Below are 27,753 nucleotides of genomic sequence, written 5' to 3'. Positions count from 1 at the left end.
AATCAGGCTATAGGCCAGGTAAACACATATGTTGCCCAAAATCATAATAACACAAATCAACATAAGAGAAAGAAGCACCAGCCAAAGTCACGTTTCTAACAGAAAAATACCTAAACAAGACATGATTTTAAAGATGCCCTAGCGCACCATATAGCCTAATATGCATCAGTCACTGATTCATGCCCTAAACATAAACCCTAAACATCAAATTGGTGAAGAAGTTCCCAGAATTTCGATCTCTAAGTATCATATTCGCATCTTATCGTATTTAATTCATGATCTAGTAGTTGCTCGTAACATAGAAAACCAAAACAGGCCTCTTTAACAGACATCAAAACGCACACATAGGACATAGCGATCGAAGAAAGATTACCTGGTTGTGAGCGAAGGTTTGCTTGGAATCTGCAATTGACGTGCTTGTATGGTGGTCGCCAGAGAAGAGAAGTATAGATGGAAGGAACTGTGTTACGTACATGGGGGTATTTGTGGGTATTTAGGTTTTGCTTCTCATTCAGCGATGTTTCAAAAACTGAATCGGTCAGAGCCCATGGAACCATTAAGAGGTGTCCGCTTAACAAACCAAACACACTTAACTCTATCCCATTCAGATGTAGCCTTTAATGGAATCATTCTACCAAACAGCCCCTAACTCTGTACCGTTCCTCTAAAAGAACACGCTGGTCTCCCTCAACCTCTCATATCACGCCGTCACTCCCTCCCTCCTTTTGCGCTGCCACCACAACCACCGTCCTCCTCCTATTGCGTCGCTCACTCACTTCCTCTTTATCCCTCCTTTTGCGCTACCACCAATCGATGACCTTCAGCCATCCTAGCCACCAGCCTCCTCCAATTGACGACCTTCAGCCACACCAGTCACCGCTCTCCTCCTCCATTCGACGACCATTAGCCACCGGCCTCCTCCTCCACAGGTAACAATCAATTGTTTTTACCTTTATACAATTCGTGAATCTTTATGTGTTCAATCCGTGATTTTTTAAACACTGTGAAATATGATAGGAAGTTTGATATTGATTTTTCTGTGTGCAATCAACAGTCAATTTTTTATTAGCAAGTATGATATTGGTTTTTCTGTGCAAGTTTGATGTACTACTGATGGATATATGAACTGTGATATAGAAGTTATGATTAGGAAGTATGATATTGATTTTTAATCCATTACACTGGTTTTTGTTAAACCTGGTTTTGAATTTAAGTAGTTTTTTGGGTGTGTGTTTTGAATTGTTTAAAGAAATGGCATAAAATGGGTAAGATTAACCGGAAGCAAGAGGGGTAAAAAAGTCATTATACACACTCATTCAGAGGTCTAACCAAACAGTACATTACTGGTTTAGCATTTACTGGTTCAGAGTCTCTTACCCATTCAGACCTTTTAATGGTTCAGCACTTAACCAGCCAGAGGTTGCCAAACAGCCCCTTAACATTTTTTCTACCTGGTACAAAAAACATACAATTGTGTTATAGTAGTTAAACAAGTTGTATTCATGTTTAATACTTATGTTATTCGCGTCGTCAGAGACATATTAAATAATTAAACCCAACCCGATAAAACACGTTTGTTGGCCTTAGGTTTACCCTTGCTCTAATTATCAGAACCCATTTATCCAAAACCCTTCTACATCTTCCGTGAAACACCGTCTCCGGTGACACACCTGAAATCGATTCGGAACACTGCCACAAATATACAACTTTTTCGGTGAATTCATAATAACTTCAAACCACGTTTATTCTTTCTCCGATCAGGTTTCTTTTATATTTAATTTACAGTTGCTATTAATATATTTAATTTGATACATGAATGTTTGCATCATCTTTATTTCCTTTGGCCCATTTGCCGTTATTGTTATTATGAATTTAGGTTTTAGGGCAAAAAATTACAGAATTAGTAGCTAATTTTTTTATTCTATTACTAATCTGTGTATCCATTTGATTATTACTGCAAGGATGTATATATATATATGTATGTATGTATCTATGAAACGGTGAAAAACTGATTTAGGAATTGATGTATATGCTTTTGTTTTGTGACACTATCAAATGGTAATCTAGACACCTTAGGGGACATACCGAATGTTCGGTCGATATACATTTGCACGGATTCATTAGAGTCATCAGATAAGCAGATAAGCGATACATTTCATTAAGCACAAAATTGTTCAGAGGGTAAAATAGTCATTCGGCACAGTCATTCAGAGGTCCAACCAAACAACACTTATTGACTAAGCACTTATCGGTTTAGAGTCTCTTACCCATTTAGACCTTAGACCTCTCACTGGTTTCAGCACTTAATGGTGCTAAGGTTTGTTTTAAATAAGCGCGCCTTAAGTGCAAAGCGACCCTAGGCGCAAAGAGCTGCGCCACTGTGACATAAGGCAAGCTCTGTACAAAAAGCGCACAAAAGCGAGCTTTTTTGGAAAAAATATCCCACAGAGGCACGTGCTTTTTGTACAAAAGGTGTTTTTGTGCTTTAAAGTGTTATACACGTTGCTAAAATGGTTGTACATTTAATTGATCTAAATATTAAATCATATATAAACCTTATTTATAACTATATTTTGGGTAAGGGATGCTAAAAGCCTATAGGATATAGATAAGTACCTTGCGCCTCGCGTACGAAAAGCCCTCCACTTTTGCGATTTGCGCTTTGATTTTAGATCTTATCGCTTTTGTGTGCTTCGCGCTTTTTTTAACCAAGTGCTGGTAGTCTCTTAATGAAACCATTAAAAGGCTACCTCTACGACTGTAGTTCTCTCCGGCGGTCGTTCAGACCAATCACGCCGGCTACTTGTGAGGAGGTATATCCATATGTCTCTTCTTCTACTCTTCGCCTTTCACTTGAAGTTATCAATATATTGTTCTTCATATGTATTTTCTTCTAGGTTAAACAACAACTAGTTTGATTTAAGCAAGTTATTAGAGTATGGTTTCCTGGAATGGAAGGGTGGCAAGTATTGTTTAGTTGAAAACTTTGATGACTGCTTTATGGTGATAGAACACGAACACAAACACGAACACGGTGAATCTTGTTATTATAAAAAAATGGCAAATTGCATAAAGAATTATTAACCGTATGTATTTTTTCATTAAGATTATTGTTAAATAATGTAAGATGAGATTTTTTTGTTCTTAAGGGCCTTTTGGTAAAAGTGTGTGCGTTTGTTCCCTTTGCCGGTGGTTAGTACTATTCAAATTCATAATGTTTTTGACTTTATTCACCTTGCATGTGTTCCATTGAGATTGATTTTGTTGTTTCTACACAATATAGGTCTCCGTTATTGATTTCTAGTTGTAATTTGTCGAATGTGATGTGTATTAAGTTGCATATTGAATCCGGTTGATAAATCGAGAAATGAGATCTGAAGTAGGTTGATTGTTAACTGGTGGTGAAATTGATCGGTTTTGCAGGAAACGATCGGGATTTACGTATAGTTATTAGCAGTAGTTCAGAGGGGTAAAAAAGTCATTCTTCACAGTCTTTCAGAGGTGCAACCAAACAACACCTTACTGGCTACCCAGAGCCTCTTACCATTCAGACCTTTTATTAGTTCAACACTTACCCAGTCAGAGGTTGCCAAACAGCCTAGTCAGTTGAATAATAGACCGCTATGGCTATGAGGAAGCTTTCGCTGTCGAAGCTTCTCCGCTTCCGCCACCACACACCTCGTATAATCGCTTCTTCAATTTCTTCGTCATCTGATCCCTTTTCCCCTTCCTCTTCAATCGAATCTCAACATTTCGCTAATACATCCAGTCCGTATATATCTACACTCGGCTTTTATAGGCACGTTGACAGTGCTAGATTTGTAAACAACTTCTCATTACCATCATCTTGTCGTTCCTTTTCCACTCATGGAAGAAAAACCACCGAGGGTGAACAACTGTCGGAGCCAGGGTTCTTTGATTACGATTATGCTATCAGCGACGATGTGGGGTTTTCCGGTGAGGTTAGTGGTGCAGTTGGCAGTGGCGAAGAAGCGATTCTTCCGATTCGTTGCCTAATCCGGTTTCTGGATACAGTGCATGATCTTACTGGCATGCCTTGGTAAGCTTATATCGATTTGCATATACTTAATGAAAGTTATTATTGACTTTTGAGTTTACTTGACTGCATATTTACTGAGCATTTTAAATCGGAGTTAAAAATGGCGTACATTTGTTGGTTATGGTACTAACTTTGTTATAGATTCGCGTTATCATGATGAAACCGATGTGCATTGGTAAGGTAAAACGGAAGTTGTAGCGAAGTATTCTAATGAAATGCACAAATTGCTAGCTGCATTCAAGTTTTTGGTAATCGGAAATATTGAATTTGCAAATTGCTAACTGCTTTAAATTTTGGTGTTAAGTTGGTAACACTCTTGGTTTAAAAAAGCGCGAGGCGCTCCGAAGCGTTTTGGTTCCAAAAGCTTTAAGCGAAACTTCAAGCGCGAAGCGAGAGCTTCACGTATACGAAGCGCTCAATATAAAAAAAACTAAAAAAATATTTGTACACATCAATATGACATTCTACTTGTTAATCAATAATAAACACAAAAACATGAACAAAAACACACTTAACACATAAAAAACATAAATTAAAGTCGATTATTGGAGAAGGTATGAAGAATCGATGGAGAAGAGGGAGGGAGCGGCTGAAGATGTTTACTAACGTTTTTTTAGGGTAAAGAAGTAGCGGGCCTCAGTTAAACCCTATTAGAGACTATTGGGCCTAAATTAGAAACCTAAATCTGACCTGATTGGGCTGAAGCGTCGCTTCAAACCAATGGCGCTTCGGGCTTAAAGCGCGCTTCAAAACGCTTCACGTGATTTGTCGCCTCAGAGCAAAAAAAGCGACAACCCTAGCGCTTCATCGCTTCATGCTTTAAGCTCGCTTTTTTAAACCAAGGTAACACTATCAGTATGAATCTGTGGTTCAGCTTATGGAGGGGAACGTGCAATTGAAATTGTTGATTATCATTTTTAATCGTAGTGGTTCCAAAGTGATATATTGAACTTTGAGGACAAAATAGTTAATTAGAAGTATAATATTGATGTAAATCAATTCTAGTATATGTTGTTGGTGTTAAGTTAGTGACATAAAATGTTATATGAATCTTTTATTCAACTAGATGTTGATTTATAAAATTAATCACAAGCAGTATTTTCTGTTGTCTTTTCGCTTTCCCAAAATTTTAATCTAGAATATGTAAACGATGTTTGTTAATCTAGAATATGTAAACGATGTTCGTCGCTAAAGGTTTCAAACTTTGTATTTAGTAGAATTGGTTTTTCTATTCAAAAGGGGGTGGCGGCGCAACTTGTTGCCCGACTACCTGCCATTGCTTTGTAATTGCCCTTTTTCGTGTGGAATGATATTGATTAAACTCTTATTCAAAAAAAAAATGTTTGTTAATTGTGTGTGAACGTGTGAAGACCCTAGTTTCTCAGACTACCTATAATTGCTACAGTTTCATCTTTCTTTTGCTAATTATTATCAGTAATATAGATTGACCTTAACCTTGTTTAATTTGAGGCTTAACTTTGAAGGTGGATGGTTATCATAATCTCGACACTAGCTCTTAGAGTTGCCATACTTCCTGTGCTTCTTGTACAGCTTCGCATATTGAAGAGGAATGCTGAGTTGGCACCGCAATGTCAGTCACATCTTGCTCTGATCTTTTACTTAACTTACCATTGTATGGGGGAAGTAGGCGTCTCGTAAGATCTAAGAACACCGAAACAGTAGAGAATAAAGCAAGTAATTATACATAATTATCTACTCAGGAATCAGGATACGTCAATAGTCTTTTTCTTTATTTTCAGTCAACTAATAAAAGTGAGAATATCTTATCTGGTGAACGATTCTGCTTACAATCTTCTATACTATATAATAAAAGAAACCAATAAATGGACACTTGTCATTATTCTAGACCATCATTAATTGTAGATAATTATTATTTAATTTAAATAATTTAATATATGTTTCAAATATTTAAGAAATTACGAATAAAGTTCTATAAAATATTTATTTATTTATTCTTATTTATCTCTGCTTAATTTTTAAAATTTAAATAAATATGATAAGTATCTCTCATTCTGTACTTAATTTTTAAAAATTAAATAAATATGATAAGTATCCATTTTAAAATTTTGATTATTTTAAAATAAAATGTATTTTTTCCTATCTTAGTTTACCAAAATTTATTTTCAAACCTGATATGAAGGTAAATATGGTATCTTTGATTCAAAAGTTTGTTGCCACGCGTATTAATTTTCGGATAAAATGTGTTTTTTTTTTCAAATATTGTTTTTTTTTAAACATATCTTAACGATACACGGGTTTATTTAACCCATGCAATGCATTATTAATTTTGTGATTAAAATAGGATTCTAATACGTCTTAATCCTCTCATATTTTAGTAAATAAACAGTACATCAAAGTTTATTTTTTTTAAACATATCTTAACGATACACGGGTTTATTTAACCCATGCAATGCATTATTAATTTTGTGATTAAAAAAGGATTCCAATAGGTCTTAATCCTCTCATATTTTAGTAAATAAATAGTACATCAAAGTTTATTTTTTTAAAACATATCTTAATGATACACGGGTTTATTTAACCCATGCAATGCAATACACGAGGTTTTTAAATATAAGTGATTCAAGAAGATATTGACTTGTTAAACCTAAAAATGTTTTTTTTTTTTGACTTGTATATGTTTCTTATAGTGCCTCCACCATTTCCACCACCTTTCTCAGGAAAGAGTTGGATAGAACAGTACAAACGCTTTCGGGACAAAAGGAAAAAAATTGGTTGCCCATCGTTTCTATGGATATTAGCATATCCGTCTGTTCAGGTTAATCATCCGCAAATGTTTATCGATGTTAAATTTAGAGATTTACCGTATATTAACACCCCATCTGCCTCTTTCGTTGATTTTCATTTGCAGATTCCCTGTTTTATCTTAGGGACTGCAAGTGTCCGACAAATGGCGCTGGACCATCATCCTGGTTTCGAATCTGTAATTGTTCATTTTTGGTTTTAGCTTTAATTTTATGTACTTTGATATGTGGAAATCATCGATGATTTCTGACGTCGGTATTCTATCAGGGGGGCATTCTTTGGTTCCAGAATCTGATTGAATTGCCGCATGGTGCGACAGGCTACATTTTTCCCCTGTTGTTAGCTTCACTGCATCTTCTCAATGTTCAGGTAATTTGCTTCACTTTGACTAATTGACTTGATGATTAATATGATGGCAAAAGATCAAATACAAATAATCTTAACATACTAAACATACAAATTGAAGGAAAACCCAAAAAAGACAAGGTGGCATTTTTGTAATTACCACCAACTATCAAAGTTACAACCAAAAATACCTAAAAAAACACAAATTTTTTTTTTTAACATTTTTTATTAAAAAATTGCTACATTTCGTTAGCAAAAAAAAAAAAAAAATTTTTTTTTTTTGGCTGCTACTAAAAGTAGCGATTTTTTAATAAAAAATGTTAATAAAATAAAATAATTTGTGTGTTTTTTTTTTATTTTTTTAGATTTTTTTTAGGTTTTTTGGGGGGTTTAGTTTTTAGCATTTTAGCTGGGGGTGGGGGGGGGTTAGGTTTTTGGGGGTGGGGGGTGGGGGGTTAGGTTTTTTTAGGGTTTTGGGGGGTGTGTGGGGGGGGGGGGTAGGTTTTTTTTAGGTTTTTGGGGGGTGGGGGGGGGGTTTAGGTTTTTTTTGGGGGTGGGGGAGTGGTTAGGTTTTTTTAGGTATATTTGTAGAGTAACTTTGATAGTTATTGATAATTACAAAAATGCCACCTTTTCTTTTTGAGTTTTCCTTCAATTTGTATGTTTAGTATGTTAAGATTATTTGTACAAGAACTTTACCCTTAATGTGATAATTAAGCATATGAATACATTATAGCAATCATATCAAGCATATGTGATATGACTACTATCTTATAGACTCTCAGTCTGGTTTACTTAGTTTATATTCTATGATTCTGAATTTATGGATCATGTTTTTCAATCAGGTTTCATTTGACAAGTCTTCTTTGACAAAGCTGCCAAATTTAATTGGTGTTTTAGCAAAGGTGAGTAAAATTATTCATGTACCAAAGCCTGTTATGTAAACTTGGCTGATTTTATTATAGATCTCTTGTAATCAAAATTCATGGTAGCGTTACAATGGTGGTTAAGCCGTAAGTGTGGGAGCTTTTATCATGTTCCTATGTGACAGTTAAGTTTTTAGGTTATTCTGGAGGGTATTTTATAAATGATTTGTATCACTTAAGCATAAAAGGGAATATGCATTATGTTAGCTTATTTATGTTAAACTAGTCGGATATGCAGTTAATGTGGTAAAATATCGGATATCGGTTAAGGACCGATATTTGAGATATAGGTTATCTCGGTGAGATATCGGTAATTTTAATATGATGCAGAATTTATATATATAGCAATTTAACACCAATAATTCAGTGATATATCTGTGATATATCGGTCAAATATCGTCAATAATATCGGTACCGATATTTGACATCGATATTTTACTAGGGGACTGATATAACCGATATATCACTGATATTAACTGCATAGCTAGTGGGTTACCGCAGCGGGTTCGATACGTAGATAAAAATAAGCAAAGCACGAGAGTTAAAGTTGTTTGATGTTTTAGTTAAGGGGCTAAACATGTCATAATTAAAGTTGAGGGGCTAAAGTTGTTTGCTATTAAAATTGAGGGGCTAAAGTTGTTTTAGTTAAGGGGCTAAACATGTCATTGTTAAAGTTGAGGGGCTAAAGATGTCAATATTAAAGTTGAGGGGCTGAAGTTGTTTATTATTGAAGTTGAGGGGCTAAAGTTGTTTGATGTGACAAAATAGCATATTTATAGTATATATAATAACCCAAGACATGTATTCTAACATCTGTGTGCGCGCGCGCTTTGCAGTATTATAGGTACTACTTGCAGTTTCTCACTTTTCCTATGCTTTTTGCTGGATTTTATCTTCCACAGGTAAACTAAATTTCTCATATTTGGCAGCTAATGCGATTGCAGTTTAGATCAGTCAAATTTAAACTATATACCAGCAAAACCAATAGTTTCATTCTTGTTTTTTACTGTAAAAGTGGTATATGTACTAAGAGCCACTATTGATCAATGAAATTGTAATTTTTGAAGAAACTTATTATTATAAATAACTAGTTGATGCCGATGGCCGAATAATTGTCAGTCAATTAAAAAAAGACTACTATAATTTTGCTAGGAAAAAAAAAACAAAAACGATGATAAGACCGTAATTTTGGGCTCAGGGCAAAACTGTAATTTTTCAGGACTAATGAGCGAGTGTTAGGCATCTCCTTGACACGAAAAAAAATTAAATCGAGTAAACCAATTAAAAAAAACCTTTATAGTTTTGCTAAAAAAACTAAAACGATCGGAAAAACGTAATTTTTAATTGAGGGCGAAATCATAATTTTAATTCGGGGATAAATCGTAAATTAAATGGACCAACGGGGGAGTGGCAGGAAGCTGCCGGCACGACTGTAATTTTACACTGGGGGCAAAATTGTAATTTAACCAAGAAAACAAGCAAAAACGATGGGCAAAATGTAAATTTAAGTTGAGGGTAAAATCGTAACTTGGGTGTGAGAAAAAAAAAACTAATGGCAAAATTATAAATTATATGGGGCAAAATCGTAATTTTGAACCGAGGGCAAAATTGGAATTTTTAGCTGGGAGGAAAAGTGTAAATTTATTTTTAAGTGGGGGTAAAAATATCATTTTGAACTGATGGGGAAATCGTAATTTCAAGGGAAAAAAACTAATGGCAAAACTGTAAATTGAAACGGGGCAACATCGTAATTTTGAACCGGGGGCAAAATTGAAATATTTAGCTGGGAGTAAAAGCGTAAATTTATTTTTAAGTGGGGGCAAGAACATAATTTTGAACTGATGGCAAAGTCGTAATTTTAAAGTGGATAAAATCGTAAATTTGTTGGGCCAATAGGGGAGTGTCAGGCAGCTGCCTGCCTGACACTATTACTTTGCCGCCCATTTTGCCCAATGAAGGGCGACACCTATTCCCCTGTCGGTGCCGCCACTTCTTTTTGTAGTAGTTGAAAATGGCTTCTCTTGCTTTTAACAAATATACCCTTGAATACCTGTAAATAAGATATTGAGGGTTACAAAATGATAGAGGTGGCTATAAGGGGTCAAATGCGTAAAGTTAAATAAAATATCTAAACATTAAAAGATCAAACGGACAAACGAGTTGCAAGCCACCCAAAGTGTATTTTTAGTTCTTAAACCTCGTACATTATTTTTTTTAAAATAGATTAATACTGAAATAATGTAACTTTTGTAATCAAATTTGACACCCTAATTGTTTCCTTAAATATAAAAAGGGAGTGAATTTCAAGGATTGTCCTTTATCTTTATATCCATTTTCAGACGCTGTCCTTTATGTTTAAAATTGACGAGTTTTGTCCTTTATGTTTTCATATCATGCACGTTTTGTCCTTTAGGCCTAACCCAGTTAGTTTTTTCAGTTAAATTTGGTGCACATGAGGGCATTTTTGTCAATTCAAAGGTTGCAGAAGCTTTGAGCTGTAAATCTGCCGTTGAACTTACCTTTGAATTGACAAAAATGCCCTCATGTGCAAAGCACATGACCAGATTTAACTGAAAAAACTAACTGGGTTAGGCCTAAAGGACAAAACGTGTATGATATGAAAACATAAAGGACAAAACTCGTCAATTTTAAACATAAAGGACAGTGCCTGAAAATGGGTATAAAGATAAAGGACAATCCTTGAAATTCACTCTATAAAAAGGTTTGTAACTTTTGTAATCTTTTTGCAGGGCAGTTTGATATACTGGACAGCTAATAGTTCCATAACCCTTGTTCAGGTTGGTTTAAGCTTCCTAAGACCCCATTGTAAAAAAAAAAAAAAAATCATTTGACCCACCCTACCCGTTTAATCCATTGTATATAATTCTCGTTGTATAAAACCAAACTGCATACTATATTTAACTAATGAATCTGGCAGCAACTCGCTATGAAGCATCCACATGTTCGTGAAAAGCTGGGATTACCCGATAAGTTGGCTCCTGTGAATTCTGGAACGTCCCGTAAACTCGATGGACTAGAGTCCACGTTCACTGTTCCTATGGTTAAAAAACCTATTCAAGAGTTATCAATTCTAGAACTTTTTAATGTAAGTGGTCTTTCCCCTTTCTTTTCGGGTACTTTTGTTGATTTCATTGTTACTAATGTTGTTCTCATTGTGTCATCTGGCTTGTCGGAATTGTTTATAGCTCTCTATCAAACACCTATCGAAAGGGGAACAAGATAGAGCGGTTCGACTTCTAAGGTAGTATGTTGGAGTTTTCATATTGGTTAAATACTTTAATAACTTCCTTTTATCAATAACTAGTAAAATTACCCGCGCGTTGCGGCGGGAGTTTGATCAACATCAGTTCGGTTCATTACGACATCGATACGATACTGGCTCCCGGTATAACAACCGAAAGAGAAAAACATAAAAATAAAGTTGAAAGAAAAGTTTATTGAAGTTTAGGGGTTGTTTGATAACTTTATTAAAGTTTAGGGTGTAAGAAATAAGAGTAAACTACAGGGGGTGAAAGTGAAAAATCACTAAATGACAAAAAAGGACCCTGTATAACAACTGAAAGAGAAATCTCAAAAACCAAAGTCGGAAGAAAAGTTTACTCAAGTTTCGGGGCTGTTTAATAACTTTATTATAGTTTATGGTGTAAAAAGTAAACTGAGTAAACTACAGGGGTGAAAGTGAAAGATCACTAAATGACAAAAAAACACTATTCATCAACCTACACCTTTTAATTTTAACTAGTAAATAGTAAATTTACCTGCGGCAATGCCGCAGAGTTTTAGATCAACCGAAAACCATTTTAAATGAACAGCGGTACCGGTTCAAATAATACTGAAGTACCTATTTTGTAAAGGATATCGACACGTGTTTTACATCGATCGTATACCATAAAAACGAATATCGATGCCAGTCTCCATATATCAACAACGGAACCTATGTTGTTTGGTTGGTATCGATTCGATTCTTCATGGTAACGACACTCGATATAGTTTCTAGTACTAAAGTTTTCATTTCGAATATAACACCTTTTTAATAAGTTTATATTAAAACATTAAGAAAAAACTAATCAAAACGAACGCAATGTAAAACATATTTTATATTAGAATTATATTTAACTATTTAAGCATTCTTGCAAAATCTTATTTTTTAAGTGCCTGGGTAAAATATAAAACAAACTAAGAAGGCTCTTTCAAAATTGTAATGAAACACACAAATTATGATTTTTAAATTTTAGATGAAAATCATAAAGCAAAATACAAGACAAAATGAGTTTTATATAAGGATCAAAATGTAAAATCAAAGAAAAGTCATGTAACAATCTAGGGAAAATTAGGTGAAAGCTTGTAAACCAAAAAGTCCATGTGATGTCGTCACCCAACACTGTTATCGTCAATTTACTGTTCCTCGGTTAAGTTAGAAATTAATACATACTAGTGTTTAAACCCCCGCGTTGCGGGCGCGGGGTTGTTAAACCATGAAAAATTGTAAAATAAAAACACGAATTTACACTAGTAAGCAAACGACGGCCAAAATCATGAAAAGTCGGAAAAATACGAATTTATACTGTCACGTGACGTAAAACGTATATAACGACAAACGTGAACGTATACCGCAGTCACGTGATGTAAAAGGTATATAACGACAAACGTGAACTTATACCGTAAAGTATATACATTATAAATAATGCTTTAATTTAAAGACTCAAAAGAAAAAAAGAATTTCAGATCCAAAAATAAAACATATAAACCTGAGGGGTCAGAAATGTAAATTACATCACAAGACAAAAAAAAAGGAAAGAAAAAGAAAGAAACCATCAGATTCTGTCGTGGTAAAAATTGAATGACAATTTGAGTGGTAATTATGTGAATATGTTGAATTTGAGGGTTTCTTTGGCTACTGTAGCCAAGAAACTACTCAAATTGTTATTATAGATAATAATTAATATACATAATATATACATATAATGTATATAAACTGCAGACTGGCACTCGAAAAGGACCCTGAGTATGTCAGAGCATTGATCGTTATGGGGCAAATTTTGATGAAAGAAGAAAAATTAGTCGAGGCTACTGAATATTTGGAGCGTGCTATAGCCAAAGTATAAAGCTCCGGGTTTATTTTATTCAAATTAAAATTTTCTAAATTTATTAATCAAGTGTGACTGCCATTTTCAGTGATTATATTTTTTTTACTTTTTTTTGCAGCTTCTTCTTGTTGAGAATCCAACAGAGGTTGAGGAGATTGATCATTTGATTCTAGCATCTCTGTGGTCAGGTGTGGCCCTTGCAAAGCAGGTGAATCTTTTTTTTTTTTTTTTTTTTTTTTTTTTTGTATATGTTGTTTTTTTAACGGCAAATTTCTTTTATTCTTGTCGTCTGTGGGACTTGAACCCAAGACCTCCCTCACCCAAGGTGTTAAATTGTTTAAAGGCTTTGCCTTTGCCAGTGGACCACCACCCCATTGGTTTGTATATGTTGTTTATTACATAACGCTTTTACGACAAGTTTCTATTTCTAGAACTGAGAGATCAGAAGTGGTTTAATATGATCACTAGCATTCTACTGCATCCTTTCCAGAAGTTCTTGACTTCTATGAATGGTTATTTTTGACGGGTCAAACGGGTTGAAAGTCTTTTAAAGCGTATTTTTGTTGAATAAAACCTTCTCACTCTTTTTTATACGGAAAATAGATTTTTATCAATAGTAAAGTACACGGATGGTCCCCATGGTTAACCAAAATTTTGGATTTGGTTCCTTGCTTTTCAAAATTACATGGATGGTCCCTGTGGTTTGCACTTTGTAAGGGACTAAATGCGCTACAAAGTGCAAACCAAAGGGACCATCCGTGTACTTTTGTAAAGCCAGGGACCAAACCCAAAATTTTGGTCACCTGACCTATCTGACTCGTCCATTTTGAAACGTAATTCTTGAATTTTTTTAACCTTCTTTGTTAAAAACTCTTGTTTTGGACAGGGTAAAGTTGAAGACGGGATTGTACACCTAGAAAGAATAGCAAATATGAAAGAGCCAGAGGATGCAAAGACCAAAACCCATTATTGTGATGGTTTGTTTATGCTTTCTAGGTAAGAATTTTAGCAAGAGACGGCGTTCAACTTATTCCCTCTAAACCGAATTATAATTAATCCATATATAAGTTTTATAAACAATAGAATTTTTTTTAATATAATTATTTTGGAGGTTACCGATATACAACCGACTGACATTAAAACTGAATTTGCAGTTCTTTAGCAAGCGTAGGACGCAATGGCGAGGCAGCAAAGTATCTGCGCATCTTAACAGCGTATGATCCTGCTTACAGTCAGTACTTGAAAGATGTTGAAAGTGAAGACAATTTTGCAAATGATCTTGAAAATACAAGGAGAAAAGATTACTGATCACATTCACATTCACATTCCATCTATTTTTTGTTCCTCTTTAATGCTCTTTTTGTTCCAACAATTTTGATATTTTATACGGATTATAAACTCTTTAGGGGATATGACGTAGTAGTAATAACGGGACAAATAAGTAAAACAGAACATACCCGAAAAGAAAACTATTGTATTTTTTGCAACAACCCGACACATGGATAATGTTTATCGTTGTTAGTTTTATTTGTTTGATTCAAATAGCATGGAAAGACATATAGTTGTGTCTATTGAATTTGACTAGCGTAGAAATGTGTTTATATTTGATGATGTTATCGATTATGATTCTATTATATATGTAAAATTAGAGGGATGTTTGTTAGTTGAAATTTAGATATGTATTTATGTCATGTCATATACGTATTCATGTCATTTTTGTTAACTTTTTTTAAATAACAAGTTGACGCCAACCCTCGCGTTGCGGCGGGACGTCGATTGTGAACGTTTTTATAATAGATGCGAAAATTCTTAATATGTATGTATTTACAAAACGTTTTATAGATGCGAAAATTCTTAATATGTATATATTTACAAAACGTTTTAGTTTTGAATGATCCAAAACATTCAATCATTTATAAGTTGTGTATATATTTTATCAACTACTATTCAGTGCTTATTTTACTTTTCTATTATTCAATTATGCATCTAGTCGCACATACATACATATGCTTAGTCATATATTTATGTAGAATCTAAAATCAATTTGATGGGTATTAAAGTGGTATAACAGCCTCGCAAGAATCCATAGATCAAAGTGTAAAAACATAAATGTTTAAAAATCTAAAGCAATATCATTATGTGTGTGGAGATTCAAAAAGAAAATAAGAATAAGAGTGGTAAAGGTATATAATTATAACTACTAACCTGTTTGTGATTCAACAAGCGAGAAATTGATAAACATGGATATCAAAAGAGACATATCTTTCTACTATGTTCTTTTTAAATCGTTTATATCAAAAGCCAAACAATTTTAATTGCAATCAGGCTTTCTTATTCACAAAGGAATTAATTTTTGTTTGACTTTTTCATTCTCTATTCGAGAGTATACCAATATCCACACGTAACCTCTTTTTTCCACAGTCACCTTACCCATCGGCGTAGTAAGCGTCGCGGCAAACCACCGTCACCATTTGTGTTCCCCGTGACCCCATCTCAACCCTTCACCAACATCACAACCACTGCCAACGGACATTCTGGCAATTGCAGTTACAACAGAAGACGGAGTCGACGAAGCAGAAAAAGAAACTGACCATACACCATTTGCCCGTGTCCTACGTTGACACGCCTGTTGCAAAACGCATGTGGAAGTCCTTTACATGCAGCATGAGATAAAAAGGTTCAGATGATGGTAATTGTTATATAAAGTGGTGATGAAAAGGTGGCAAACAATGGGAAACAGTGGCGGTGGGAGGAGACATCACGGTTTGGTTGCTATCTGTGATTAAGTCACGCCGGTAGTAATGTTTATGTCTATTTCCTTATGGTGTATCCACACCGGTAGAGTTTTGGAATAAACAAAAGTATTATTGTTGTTGGATTGTGATACGGTTATCGGCAAGGATATTAGGGGTACATGCTTTTGACTTAAGGGGATACGGTGTGGCACATATTTGTGTCGGTAAACTTGGTTTACCGAAATGGCAAACCATTGCCAACCAAAGTTTACCGATCAATGAGGATCCCATGCGGTGAAGCTTTACCGAAGCGGGAAAGGAGAAAGGAAAGAGAGAGAGGGGTATGGGGTGGGGTCCATTCCAATCTCAACCAATCAAACTTTTTTCCTTTTTTTTTTAAAAATAGTTTACCACTTCACCAAGTGTTTAAACCATTGCCAACATTTTTCACCAAAGTTTAAACACTTTTGCCTAATTGACATGGCGCGCTCTCATTGGTCGGTTTTTTGGTTTGCCACTTTAAGGGCATGAGTGTGGGTAAAAAGAGGAATAACTGCTATTTGAAACATCACGTCGTGTTTAGGAAGTGGTGGTAATGGTTAGAATGTGGTATTTCAATTATTAAGTTTAAAAGAAAGTAAAAAAAGTAAATAAAACAACATCTGCAAGATTCGAACTTGTGCCGTGTGATAAAAGAACACGCACATCAACCACCGCTACTGGTTATTCTACCGTGTTTTTTCAATTATTATAAATAAAGGGCAATAACAGGGTAATATTATAATATAATTTTCTAATAGACACGACTTTTAAACAAACAAACATGACTCAAGTTGCTTTTTGTAGTTATATATAATATAATATAATATATAAAATAATAAATATTTAAAAAATAATCTACAAATGTCATTCTAAAAGGGTTTAATATGTCGTAAGTTTTAACAAGGGAAAACTTCATAAAATAGTTTTAGTATCATATTCATATACATATTTGAATCATATATCAAAATAATTAATTAATTATGGTACTACTACTTTGAAACACATAATTTATGTTTAAGTATTTTGCATTTAATCAAACACTAGATATGAAAAATAGTAGCATTAATCAGTACCCAAGTAATCTCCCTATCAACTTGAAATGTATTTAGAAAATTCCAAAACTAACACACATTTTTAATCCGTATAGAAACAACATAACTAAACATAAAATCTTGTATTTTAATGTTAAAGTCTTGAAAACAAACAACAGAGCAAACTATATGAATAGGTGTATGTACTAAAGTGTATATAAATGGAAAACTAAAATCTTGGTCGGGGGAGCTGTCTCTGTTTTTGATGAAGGCCTCCGGGGAGCATTAGAGGATATTGTTGTTTGTGGGGGGTGCCTTTTTTGGAGATCTCCAGTGGAGGTTGGCTTCTCTCCCGACCCGGTTCGGAGGCTTAGGGATTTGTACGGCCGAGGATGCTTCTTCATATGCTTTCGTGGCTTCAAGGGCCCAATCTTGGGGTTTACAAGACCACATACTCCGAGAATGTGGTGGGGATGTTTTAGACTCCGATTACAGGAGTGCGTTGGACCTTTTGCATAGTTCTCTTCCCGACCTTGATATTGGCGGTTTCTACATTAAAGACACCGCCCCTCCTAAATCCCAGAAAATTCTGGCGAATGCCTTATATGGCGAAATTGTCAAGAGGTTTGAAGAGAAGTTTGTCTTATCCCCTCGGCAAAGAGCTGTGTTTGAATGTCTACGTGCCCCACATGCTCAGGATTTTCTGTCTGTCGCACCTATTGAAGGCTTAGGGCAACACATGTCGGCTGTGGAATACCGTGCTATCCTTAGATACCGATTGATGATTCCTTTGTTCCTAGTTGACGAGCCATGTCCGGTATGCCGCAAAGCGTGTTTGGATTCTTTCGGCGAGCACGCGATCCACTGTAAAGAGCTACCAGGGTTTAAATATCGGCATGATTGGGTGAGAGATGTGTTATGTGATGTTCTTAAGCAGGCCGGGATCTCTGCCAAAAAGGAGGCTCCAGTAAATTTCCTGACTGACCCCTTAGAGGGGAGGTCTACTTTACGCCCGACGGACATCCTTGTGTTTGGATGGGAAGGGGGGAAACACGCTTGTGTAGATTTAACTGGAGTCTCCTCTCTTGTCGGGCTCAAGGACAAGGGCTTTGTCGTAGGGCAAGCAGTGCTCAAGGCAGAGGCGAGCAAAGTGGCAAAACATGAGAAAGCCTGCTTGGAGAATCAACATGTGTTCGTCCCGTTTGCGTTTGATACCTTTAGTGGTCTCGCTCCTGACGCTGTGCGACTTTTGAATCGGGTTCAAAAAGTCGTTAATAGTAATTCTTCGTCGCTAAAGGTTTCAAACTTTGTATTTAGTAGAATTGTTTTTTCTATTCAAAAGGGGGTGGCGGCGCAACTTGTTGCCCGACTACCTGCCATTGCTTTGTAATTGCCCTTTTTCGTGTGGAATGTCATAGTCCATCTTTATTTAAAAAAAAAATTAAATCTATCTATTTTTCGGGGGACCAAGTATCACTAAATCCCATATTCGTATCCGGTTTTTTTTATATTTTTAATCCCATGGCCATACCCGTCGGGCTTTGGTACACCCGGCCCATATGTTTCGTGTATACCCGTCAGACTGGGTTTTTTTGCCATGAGGTCGTCTCTGGTATTTTCATTGTTTTGATTGTTGTACCATGAAAACACACGTGAATAAAAGTGAAATATGTTACACATGATTTTATCCAATTATAGTTCTTCTTGTTGATCATGATTATGGTTTTTGTTTATTTTTCTAGAATATAACTTTTAATCCCTGTCTACTAGAAATATTTTTTGTTTACAAATGATGATCCCAATTGTAATAAAAAATTAAGTTTTAACCATTTTTATATATAAAAAAAAGATAACTCAAGTTTGAGCGTAGCTTTTAGGACCCAAAATAGATTGAGCTGCTCGTAGTCTAACTCGATAATCCATGTGTTAGAACGCAATAGACCACGATACTTGAAGGGAACAAAGTCATATGAGTTGCTTGCTGATCTATCATTGTTGATACACTTGGTTTTTACGTCATACGTTGTATTATTTTATTATGATTAAGTCTTTCTAATCGTATTTGATGATCTTCTTTGTGGTTGTGAGTTCTATTACAAGTTGGTTAAGTGTTTAAAACAATTTATATCATTTTTTTAGATCATTGCTACGCTTCTAAGTAAGGTTTGAGGTAAAAACTAACACCATCAATTCTTGGTCGATGTGGCCTCAAGAGATCATTAAACCTGTATTAGATATAAAATTGAGTTTTGACCTCTAGAGCATGTTAACACCCACACTTTTGTCAATGTGACCTATGATGCTAATTGGCATTACGTCAACCATTTTCTTACATTGTAACATTATATGTGACATCAGATGTCATATTAGTTTCGTACTAATCAAGCACCAAAATGCATGAGTTTTCCTGAAAAGGAGATTGTTTGATTGTAAAGTCGAGTTGTGATTCCTTTTCGGTAACCTTCAACATAACTGGATGAAGACGATTTTATCATCACAACCATAACATAGAAGTTAACGACATTCAATTTTTCTATAAATAACTACTAGTAGGCGTTTTACTTAGGTTGTGGCCTAGTGGCAGAGGAAAAGAACCCTCTTAGAGTAGACTGGAGTTCGAAACCAACAAAGGTGAAATAAGGGTTAAAAAAAGGCATTTTTACGAAAAGTAAATATTTAAGTTATGAACAAGTAAATATACTAGCACTCTAGCATGTAATAACTCCATCACATGCAACACTCGACCACATTACACAACAACTTCAATTATTACAAACATCATTTTAGTTTCCCTCATGAACTTGACCCAAAACCCCATTGGCCCATTATTCCTTGATGAACGGTTTAAGATCCAAAACTTTATCGATGAACAATAACATTATCGTCAACTTCAAGTATGATGGTGGATATGAACCAGTTACTAACTTAACCGATCTATAACGTAATACTTGAACCAAACCATGTTATTATTTTAATATTCCCTTTTAATCTTCCAATTTAAGTAAAAATAGAATAAACATATGAATATACTCGTTAACAAGTCGAGGTTAAAGTTTTTTCAAAGTATTAAGTAGGGATGTACAGATACCGTGTCGGTGCCGATACCAAAAATACCAATCCAAAATTTCTAGAAAACGCCCAAAACCCCCCACTACGGGTGGTCTAAGGGTAGTATGGTCTTTTAACCATAATCCAAACTGTTGACTTAATGGAGGGACTTGATTGAGATCAATTGACAATGACTGGACTGTTGAACTTTTTCAAATAAAGACTGAACCTGCGATTGAGTGTAAACCCTACTTTACTTTAAAATAGAGCTAAATGTCATTTTAGTCCCTGTGGTTTGGCCCATTTGCCAGTTTAGTCTAAAAGTTTCATTTCCCCTTTGGGTCCAAAAAGGTTTCATCGTCGCCATTTTAGTCCACTGGGTTAACTTCATCAATTTTTTCTGTTAACGAGAAGGGCAGCGGTCATTTTATATGTAACTCGGTGAACTAAAAGGGCAATTCGGCCATATAAAATGATCAAATTGTCTTTCTCGTTACATAAATAATGGATGAAGTTAACCCAGTAGACTAAAATGGCAATGATGAAATCTTTTTAGACCCATAAGGAAAAAATGAAACATTTAGACTAAACAAGCAAAATGACTCAAACCAGAGATAAAATCGGTTTAAAATATTTCAATACTTTTTGGGGGCAAAATTTCGCGGGAAACCGAAATACATAAAATGGAACCCTAATTTGAGCATTTTTTTTTTGCAAATTCAGAATTCTTCAATCAAATCAAAGCAATGCAATCGAAAATAAACTCATTCTTCAAGCCCAATTCTTCTCCGGCGTTGCAAAATCAAGCCACAGATCTCTTCGACAATCCATCCGATGAAGAAGAAGAAGACTTCACCAGAGAACCTGAAGTTCCGATTATATACACTCGAAGACCCCCAAAAACAGAGAGGCATATTTCTTACTATTTCCTAGATTTAAGTTCTTAATAATGTCATTGAAACTGTTATTTATTGGAAATTGATGAAGGTTAGTTTAATGTGCAGCGGGGAGAATGATGATGGAATTGAAGAGAAAAAGATGATGAATTGCAAAAGGGTTTTGAATAAGAAAAGAAAGTATGCACAGTTTCATCTGGATTTGGGTCAGTCTGATTTTATGTTTCGGAATTGTAAGATTTGTGGGATGAAGTTTGTGCCTGGGGATGAAGATGATGAGAGGCTGCATAAAGAGTTTCATAAGAGTTATACTCATGGTATTGGCTTCAAGGTATTTGATTTGTAACTGCAGTATAGTACTACTATGATTAGGTTATTTGACATGTACATTGTTGTGGATCCTCTTTTCTTGATGGATAGTAGTTGAAATTTTTTAGAGTTAAATGTCATTTTAATCCCTGCGGTTTTGGCCATTTTTTCAGTTTAGTCCAAATGTTTCATTTTTCACATGTGGGTCCAAAAATGTTTCACCGTTGCCATTTTAGTCTACTGGGTTAACTTCATCCATTTTTTTGTTACGAGAAGGGCAATTCGGTCATTTTATATGTAATTCTGTTAACTAGAAGGACAATTCGGCCATATAAAATGACCGAATTGTTCTTCTTGTTAACATAAATAATAGGTGAAGTTAACCCAGTGGACTAAAATGGCAACGGTGAAACCTTTTTGGACCCATTTACAAAAAAATGAAACCTTTGGACTAAACTGACAAAATGACCCAAACCACAGGGACTAAAATGGCATTTAACTCAATTTTTTATTTTGTGACCATTGTCCAGACACACTAAAAAACAGTAACCTGTTGAGTTAAAATGGCGAAATCGGTTGACAGGTCAAAACAAGGTTGTAATTAATACGTAAACGGGTGGTAATAAAATTGTAAGGGCGACGGGGTGAACACGGGATCACAGCAAAGGGTTGGGCGGTGAACACCACCGCAACTGTTTTCATCCAGCTAGATGGGATTGTTTCCGGGTTCGTGAACCAGTGCTAGATGGGAGGGAAATTGGGTTTGGGTGTTGCTTTTATGGGTAATGAGGAATTGGGGGGGGGGGGGGGGGTAAAGTGATTGCGGCTACACCGCCGCAAGTGGTATGGGTTCTTTTGCGTTCACACATGCCGGGATGAGATAATTGGTTTGTGGTGAGGTTTCACAAGTAGGGCCGTTCAAATTGCTCGTCGCTCGCTCGACGCTCGTTCGGAAATTGCTCGGAAAATGCTCGTTCGATTTGACGCTCGGTTGTAAACGAGCCGCTCAGCTTGGTTCGGTTTGTAAACGAGCCAAGCATGAGCAAAGGTCCGCTCGGCTCGGTTCGGCTCGAATTATTATTTTTAATTAGTATATATATATATACACTTACATATATAATAAACATGTATATACACATATATATATTACACACAAATATAAATTATACATATATATACACACATTACACATACATATATACTTGACGTAAATTAAATTTAGAGTTTTATATGTACCACTCTATTAGATTTTGGTCCACTATATACAAATTTACAACTATATCTATACGTACTAGCCCAACCACGCCGATAAAAAAATTAATATCAAATCTAAAAGTTAAACCATAAACCGTTAAACGATAGTCTGCTCATCGCCTCAATGTTTCATGCCGTTACCCTAAGTCGTTTGTCTCATGCTCTCAACGTAATTGTTCGTGCAATATAATTATGGGCCACAACATTGTTATTCATAAGAAAAATATTATGCCATGAAATGTGCATGTTTTTAAAGACATTAAAACTTGCTACCCAACATTGTCACTATCACTCTCAGAAAATTTAAATTGGGCGACGCGGTTGTCCAAATCGCTCGAACTTCGCTCGACGCTCGCTCGGAATTTTTACCGCTCGAAAAATGCTCGCTTGATTTGAGGCTCGGTTCTAAATGAGCCGCTCCGCTCGGTTCGGTTTGTAAATGAGCCAAGCACGAGCAAAGGTCCGTTCGGTTCGGCTCGACTCATGAACAGCCCTATTCACAAGGACTTTGAACACCGCTTTACCCTAAATGGGTCAACGAATTGATCTTATAAGTTAATATTTTTTATTCATATTATAAACGGGTGGCATGTTTTATTTTAGTACAATCTCAACATGACTTGTTTATTTGACGGGTTGAAAAGGGTTAGACTAGCCAACCCAAATTACTAGCATGGATTCGTGTCGTGTTTTGGTTGTGTTATGAATCGACACACCCCTTTGAAACTAAATACAGGAATAAATTGACTATTTACTTTTTTGAATTTTGAATGCTGTCATCACCCTACTAATTATTCTTTTGCTCAAGGGCTGGCGTAATGAAAGAGTGATTGATACACACTCGTCACAAAACGGGCGTGTTATTTTAGTACAGAATGATGATCCTCCTGCTCATATTAAAAAGGTACACCCGACTTTTTACACGATGAAATGCTTGCCTAATATCACGAATAATGTTATCGACGACCCTTTTAAACGAACTTGCGATAACAGGTTGAGGAGGTTATTAAGATGATGGAGATGGAGCTTGGTGACGGATGGATCTTTCATAAAGACTGTAAGGTGCTTATTTCAACAATTTTCTTGATTTGACTTCTTGACTTTTTCCTTCATGATAGATGTTTAATTATTAAAAACTAATATTTGGTCTTCATACTTGTAGGTTTATCTTTATATTTCCTCGCATAGAGTTGCTGGCTGTCTAGTTGCAGAGCCAATAAAAAAGGCATATCGGTTAATTTCAAACTTAGACGAAAAAGATGACATAAGCATGACAAAGAAGGAGGGTAAGTTGACTTCAACGACCCTCCGATTCGGTAGCATTAGTTTCCAAAGAGAAATCGCTAGGAAAAACCCGTCAACTAAGAACGAAAGAGAATCAGAAAACGCTCTTCTTGGTGCCATCATATGCGAAAAAGACGCTGTGCCAGCTGTATGTGGCATCCGTGCAATTTGGGTCACACCGTCCAATAGAAGAAAGCATGTTGCCACTCATTTACTAGAGGCCACAAGGTAGCTTTGATATGCAAAATTATCGTGTAGAGATGTTAAAATGGGTGGGTCGGGTAACAAGTTAGGTAGTTTTTCATGCAGGTTGAAACTTGAAACAACTCGGATTGGGTCGATTAACTCTTTTTGTTAGAAAAATTTTAACTTTTTATATCAATAATACTTTTTTAATAAGAATGTTTTAACTTTTAAGAGGTTTTATGCATATTTTTAGCCGTTAAGCTGTTAACATAACCTGAATCATAGTTGTTAATAGTGAATAGTGGACGATAGCGATGAGCGACGTATACGCTACGTAGTGATAGCGATGAAATAGCAGGCACTATTTTATGTTTAGCGACACACAAGAAGAAAATTTAAGAAATATTTTATATCTATATTACTATGTTGCCAAAGACGCAAGGCGCAGGGGGGGGGGGTGCAAACCCGGGCCCGCGTGAGGCAGTTTTGTTTTTTTTCTGTGCCTAGGCGCGCACCTTTTTGCACCTCGCACCGTTTTTACAAAAAAAAAAACCATTTTTGCGCCTGACCTACCACTAGGCGCGCGCCTTTTGCGCTTTTGACAACTATGCTATATTATATCCAATTTTGCTGTTTTATATGTATATTTAACAAAAAAAAAAAACCTAAAATACCACTATTCTATACCTATAAATACCGCTATTTATATAAAAACAGAAGAAAAAACATAAAAAAGCCTAAAAGTCCCGCTATTTACCCGCTATGGAAGCGCCAACATCAGATAGCGACGCGAGACGTGCTTCGTTACGCTATTCGCTATAGCGCCTGCTATGAGTGCTATTAACAACTATGACCCGAATCAACTCTTTTATTAAGTAAATGAGTTGAAAATGCCATCTCTTAAGTATCTTGCAACGTTTGTATGCATAAAGTTCTAAACTTTTAACATGAACGCAGGAAAAGTTTCTGCTCGGGTTTGATTCTTGAAAACGGTCAATTAGCATTCTCTCAGCCAACTAATGCAGGGAAGTTGTTAGCAACCAGTTACACTAACACTAAATCTTTCTTGATCTACACTACAAATTCGGTGTAAGCCATTGAACTACAAGAATTATGAATTTATTGCTTGCACATTGTATCGAGAAACATTGTTTTTTGGTCAAACTTCATTGATAATGTGATGTTTATTTAAAAATGTAAAAGAAAAGTTACTGTGTGCGAATCGGCTGTCTTTTTTATGTTTTCTTCATTGTGGGTGTCTGGTTGAAGGAGTTATTTTCGGTTTTGTACTTTGGATGCATTATGATGTAGGCTAGAAAACGGGATATGAAATCGGACCTGTTGATTCTCACAGAATGCCAGGAACGATTCTTCCAAAATTCGTTGATTCACGAAGAATACCGAAAATTGGGGGTTTCACACACAAAACACTCAACGGTGAATTGGGAGAGAAAAATGACTTTTTCATTAATTCAAAACTGATTAGCTTCCTCCCATTACAATCATATAAATAACAACCGAAATTGAAAACGGGCATTAACACTTGGGCCAAAAGCTAGAACGAAAAAAAAGTCCACCAAAAGCAATAAAAAACATAAAAAGATAGATAACTCATAGAAATAAGCGTTTTTAGGCCCGAACGATGACCCACACCACCTACGGTGTTTGTAGAAAGATGGGCCTTGTTCTCACGATCAATTCGCCTGGTCGCACGCCCAAAACGGACACCTGTAGCCCAAGTTAGAGCCATTTTAGTGAAGCACCTTTTTGTTACGCGATCATAGGCCTCCAAATACAAGATGGCCCGCTCCTCTACACTTGGGCCCGCATCACATTACTTCCTGCAACAATAAATTACTAACATGCTAAAATAAGCCATTTGTAATTCTGCTCTGGAAACAAGGTTAAGTTCGGTGCCAATTTTCCTGCCAAATGCAAGAGATTATTGTTATGAGAGTCTTGTGAAAAGACTTAAGGTTGTCGTTTGATATGCTCAATTTTTACTTTGAAAATATTAAAAGCGGTTCATTTGAGTTGAGTCGAAGAAACATCTATAAAATGGAATTGAACATGTTAGGTTTATTCGTTTTGACCATGTTTTATCGTTGATTTGTGAGCTCTATACAAGTTGCGAGAGGAAATGAAGATTATTCAAATCTCATATAGCTCGTCTATAAGAGAGATAACTGCCTACCATGCTCGGTTGACTTTTCAAATCTGCCGCCCAAGAAATGTGAGGCCAACCTCACAAAATTACATCGATTTGAATATAAATATCTCGCTTGTGTGTAAAGATGCCTGAACTGGTGTAACGATGAATAGTATCTTCAGTATGGGTTGCACAATGAAACACCCATTAGCCTGCCACAAGGAAGTTCCTCGTATGACTCGACTTTGGTGAGAGAATGAGTACTTTGGTTAAGGTAGATAGAGGGGACATATTCAATGCTAGTTCTAAAAGATAGAACCTAAGTGGAAGATTTTACCAGCATAACAACAAAAATTATTGTTGATGTGTTTAATTACCATATTTTGTTTTTTCGCTTTCCTCATTTGTTTCTTAAAAGTAAACTAGGATTGCGACCCGCCGCAATGCGGCGGGGATTCTTTAATTATAACTAAGTCGATCTAGGACCCGCACGTTATGTTAAACCTGTCAAACGGGGAAAAACAGACGATGTAAAAACGTTCACCCACACACGCACGTTGCGTCATGTCAACTCGCAAAATCCAGAACGAAACGTAAAAACGTTAAACCAAGGACGCATGTTGCGATGTGTTAAGTCACAAAATTTAGAACCAAGCATAAAGTGAAAAATATGTGGAAAATGAAAACTATAAATGACCAAAGTTGAAAGCAAAAAAAGTTATGAGGATAGATTGCAAAAGATAAAAAGTTTTGGGTTAAAGGTAAAAAAAAACAAATAGTTTTGGGTTAAAAGTAATTTATGAAATACTTTTGGGTGAAAAGTAAAAAAATCAATTTTTTTTTGGAAAACCCACAAAGTTAACGTTACGACAACCATATGTATAACTATTTTTTCATTGAAAAACCCCCAAATCACACCCCGCGTTGCGGCAGGGCGTAAAACGGTGTCAAATAGTACTAATGTCACACAACCGTCATCGACCACCAACACTGACTCGACCTAGGATATGCGTGTTGCGACGAACCTGTCAAATATGGAAAAATAGAGGTAAAAACGTTGAACCACACATGCACGTTGCGTCGTATTAACTCGAATTTAGAACTATACGTAAAACTAAAATTTGCGAAAGATGAAAAGTATAACTGACAAAAGTTGTGAAGTTAAATTGCAAATAATGAAAAATTTTGGGTTAAAGTTAAAAAACAAAATATGCATGGTTAAAACTGCAAAATGTAAAACCTTTGGGTTAAAAGATATAACTTGCTAATTTATATATGGAATAATTTGTTTTTCTTGAAAAATACCCAAAGCACAATGTACAACTCATGATGCAGATATAACTTGCTAATTTATATATGGAATAATGTTAGAGACCTAGAGCTGTAAAAGAGTCCAGCCAGGGTGGGTTCAGGCTCACTCATTTAAAAACCGAGTCGAGCCAAGCTTGGCTGTTCGACAAAGAAATTCTGCTAGTTTGATTATGTCTTGTTCGACATATCCGATCCTCATCAGTTCTCCCAAACCTTAGTATAGCGATTTTCGTACAGTGGATTTCAAATTTTGCTTCAATAGCAAATAAAAATAAAATAAAAAAC

At 35.6% G+C, this 27,753-nt stretch overlaps 2 protein-coding genes across 3 annotated transcripts; both read left to right on the top strand.

Annotated features, from left to right (window-relative positions):
- Positions 1-791: 791 nt before the first annotated feature.
- On the top strand, positions 792-14,765 carry LOC110880029 (ALBINO3-like protein 2, chloroplastic). 2 transcript variants are annotated; one of them, XM_022128590.2, is made up of 15 exons: positions 792-929; positions 3,424-4,060; positions 5,545-5,651; positions 6,730-6,857; positions 6,951-7,022; positions 7,112-7,213; positions 8,035-8,094; positions 8,952-9,017; positions 10,866-10,913; positions 11,054-11,221; positions 11,322-11,377; positions 13,118-13,235; positions 13,342-13,431; positions 14,110-14,219; positions 14,378-14,765. In XM_022128590.2, exons 2-15 carry the CDS (start codon positions 3,624-3,626, stop codon positions 14,529-14,531), a joined length of 1,716 nt encoding a protein of 571 aa, XP_021984282.1. In that variant the 5' UTR covers positions 792-929; positions 3,424-3,623; the 3' UTR covers positions 14,532-14,765. The 2 variants fall into 2 exon arrangements, with proteins under 2 accessions (XP_021984282.1, XP_021984274.1); XM_022128582.2 differs by lacking the exon at positions 792-929 and adding an exon at positions 1,587-1,761.
- Positions 14,766-20,731: 5,966 nt separating this feature from the next.
- On the top strand, positions 20,732-25,230 carry LOC110880021 (protein CHROMOSOME TRANSMISSION FIDELITY 7). The gene is made up of 6 exons (XM_022128575.2): positions 20,732-20,989; positions 21,084-21,306; positions 23,347-23,442; positions 23,532-23,600; positions 23,701-24,050; positions 24,966-25,230. Exons 1-6 carry the CDS (start codon positions 20,826-20,828, stop codon positions 25,099-25,101), a joined length of 1,038 nt encoding a protein of 345 aa, XP_021984267.1. The 5' UTR covers positions 20,732-20,825; the 3' UTR covers positions 25,102-25,230.
- The last annotated feature ends 2,523 nt before the right edge of the window (positions 25,231-27,753 follow it).

The sequence above is a fragment of the Helianthus annuus genome, chromosome 1 (genome assembly GCF_002127325.2).
Source record: "Helianthus annuus cultivar XRQ/B chromosome 1, HanXRQr2.0-SUNRISE, whole genome shotgun sequence".
NCBI lineage: Eukaryota > Viridiplantae > Streptophyta > Magnoliopsida > Asterales > Asteraceae > Helianthus > Helianthus annuus.
Note: the sequence above shows the minus strand (reverse complement) of the source record. Positions and strands in the feature narration are given on the sequence as shown.

Bases quoted from the DNA above. Each gene is read 5' to 3' on its own strand.
- LOC110880029 (XM_022128590.2), top strand. From the start codon at position 3,624: ATGGCTATGAGGAAGCTTTCGCTGTCGAAGCTTCTCCGCTTCCGCCAC. The intron at 5,652-6,729 runs GTCAGTCACATC...TGTTTCTTATAG, and splicing joins TGCTGAGTTGGCACCGCAAT to TGCCTCCACCATTTCCACCA. The intron at 8,095-8,951 runs GTGAGTAAAATT...CGCGCTTTGCAG, and splicing joins TAATTGGTGTTTTAGCAAAG to TATTATAGGTACTACTTGCA.
- LOC110880021 (XM_022128575.2), top strand. From the start codon at position 20,826: ATGCAATCGAAAATAAACTCATTCTTCAAGCCCAATTCTTCTCCGGCG. The intron at 23,601-23,700 runs GTGCTTATTTCA...TCATACTTGTAG, and splicing joins TCTTTCATAAAGACTGTAAG to GTTTATCTTTATATTTCCTC. The intron at 24,051-24,965 runs GTAGCTTTGATA...ACATGAACGCAG, and splicing joins CATTTACTAGAGGCCACAAG to GAAAAGTTTCTGCTCGGGTT.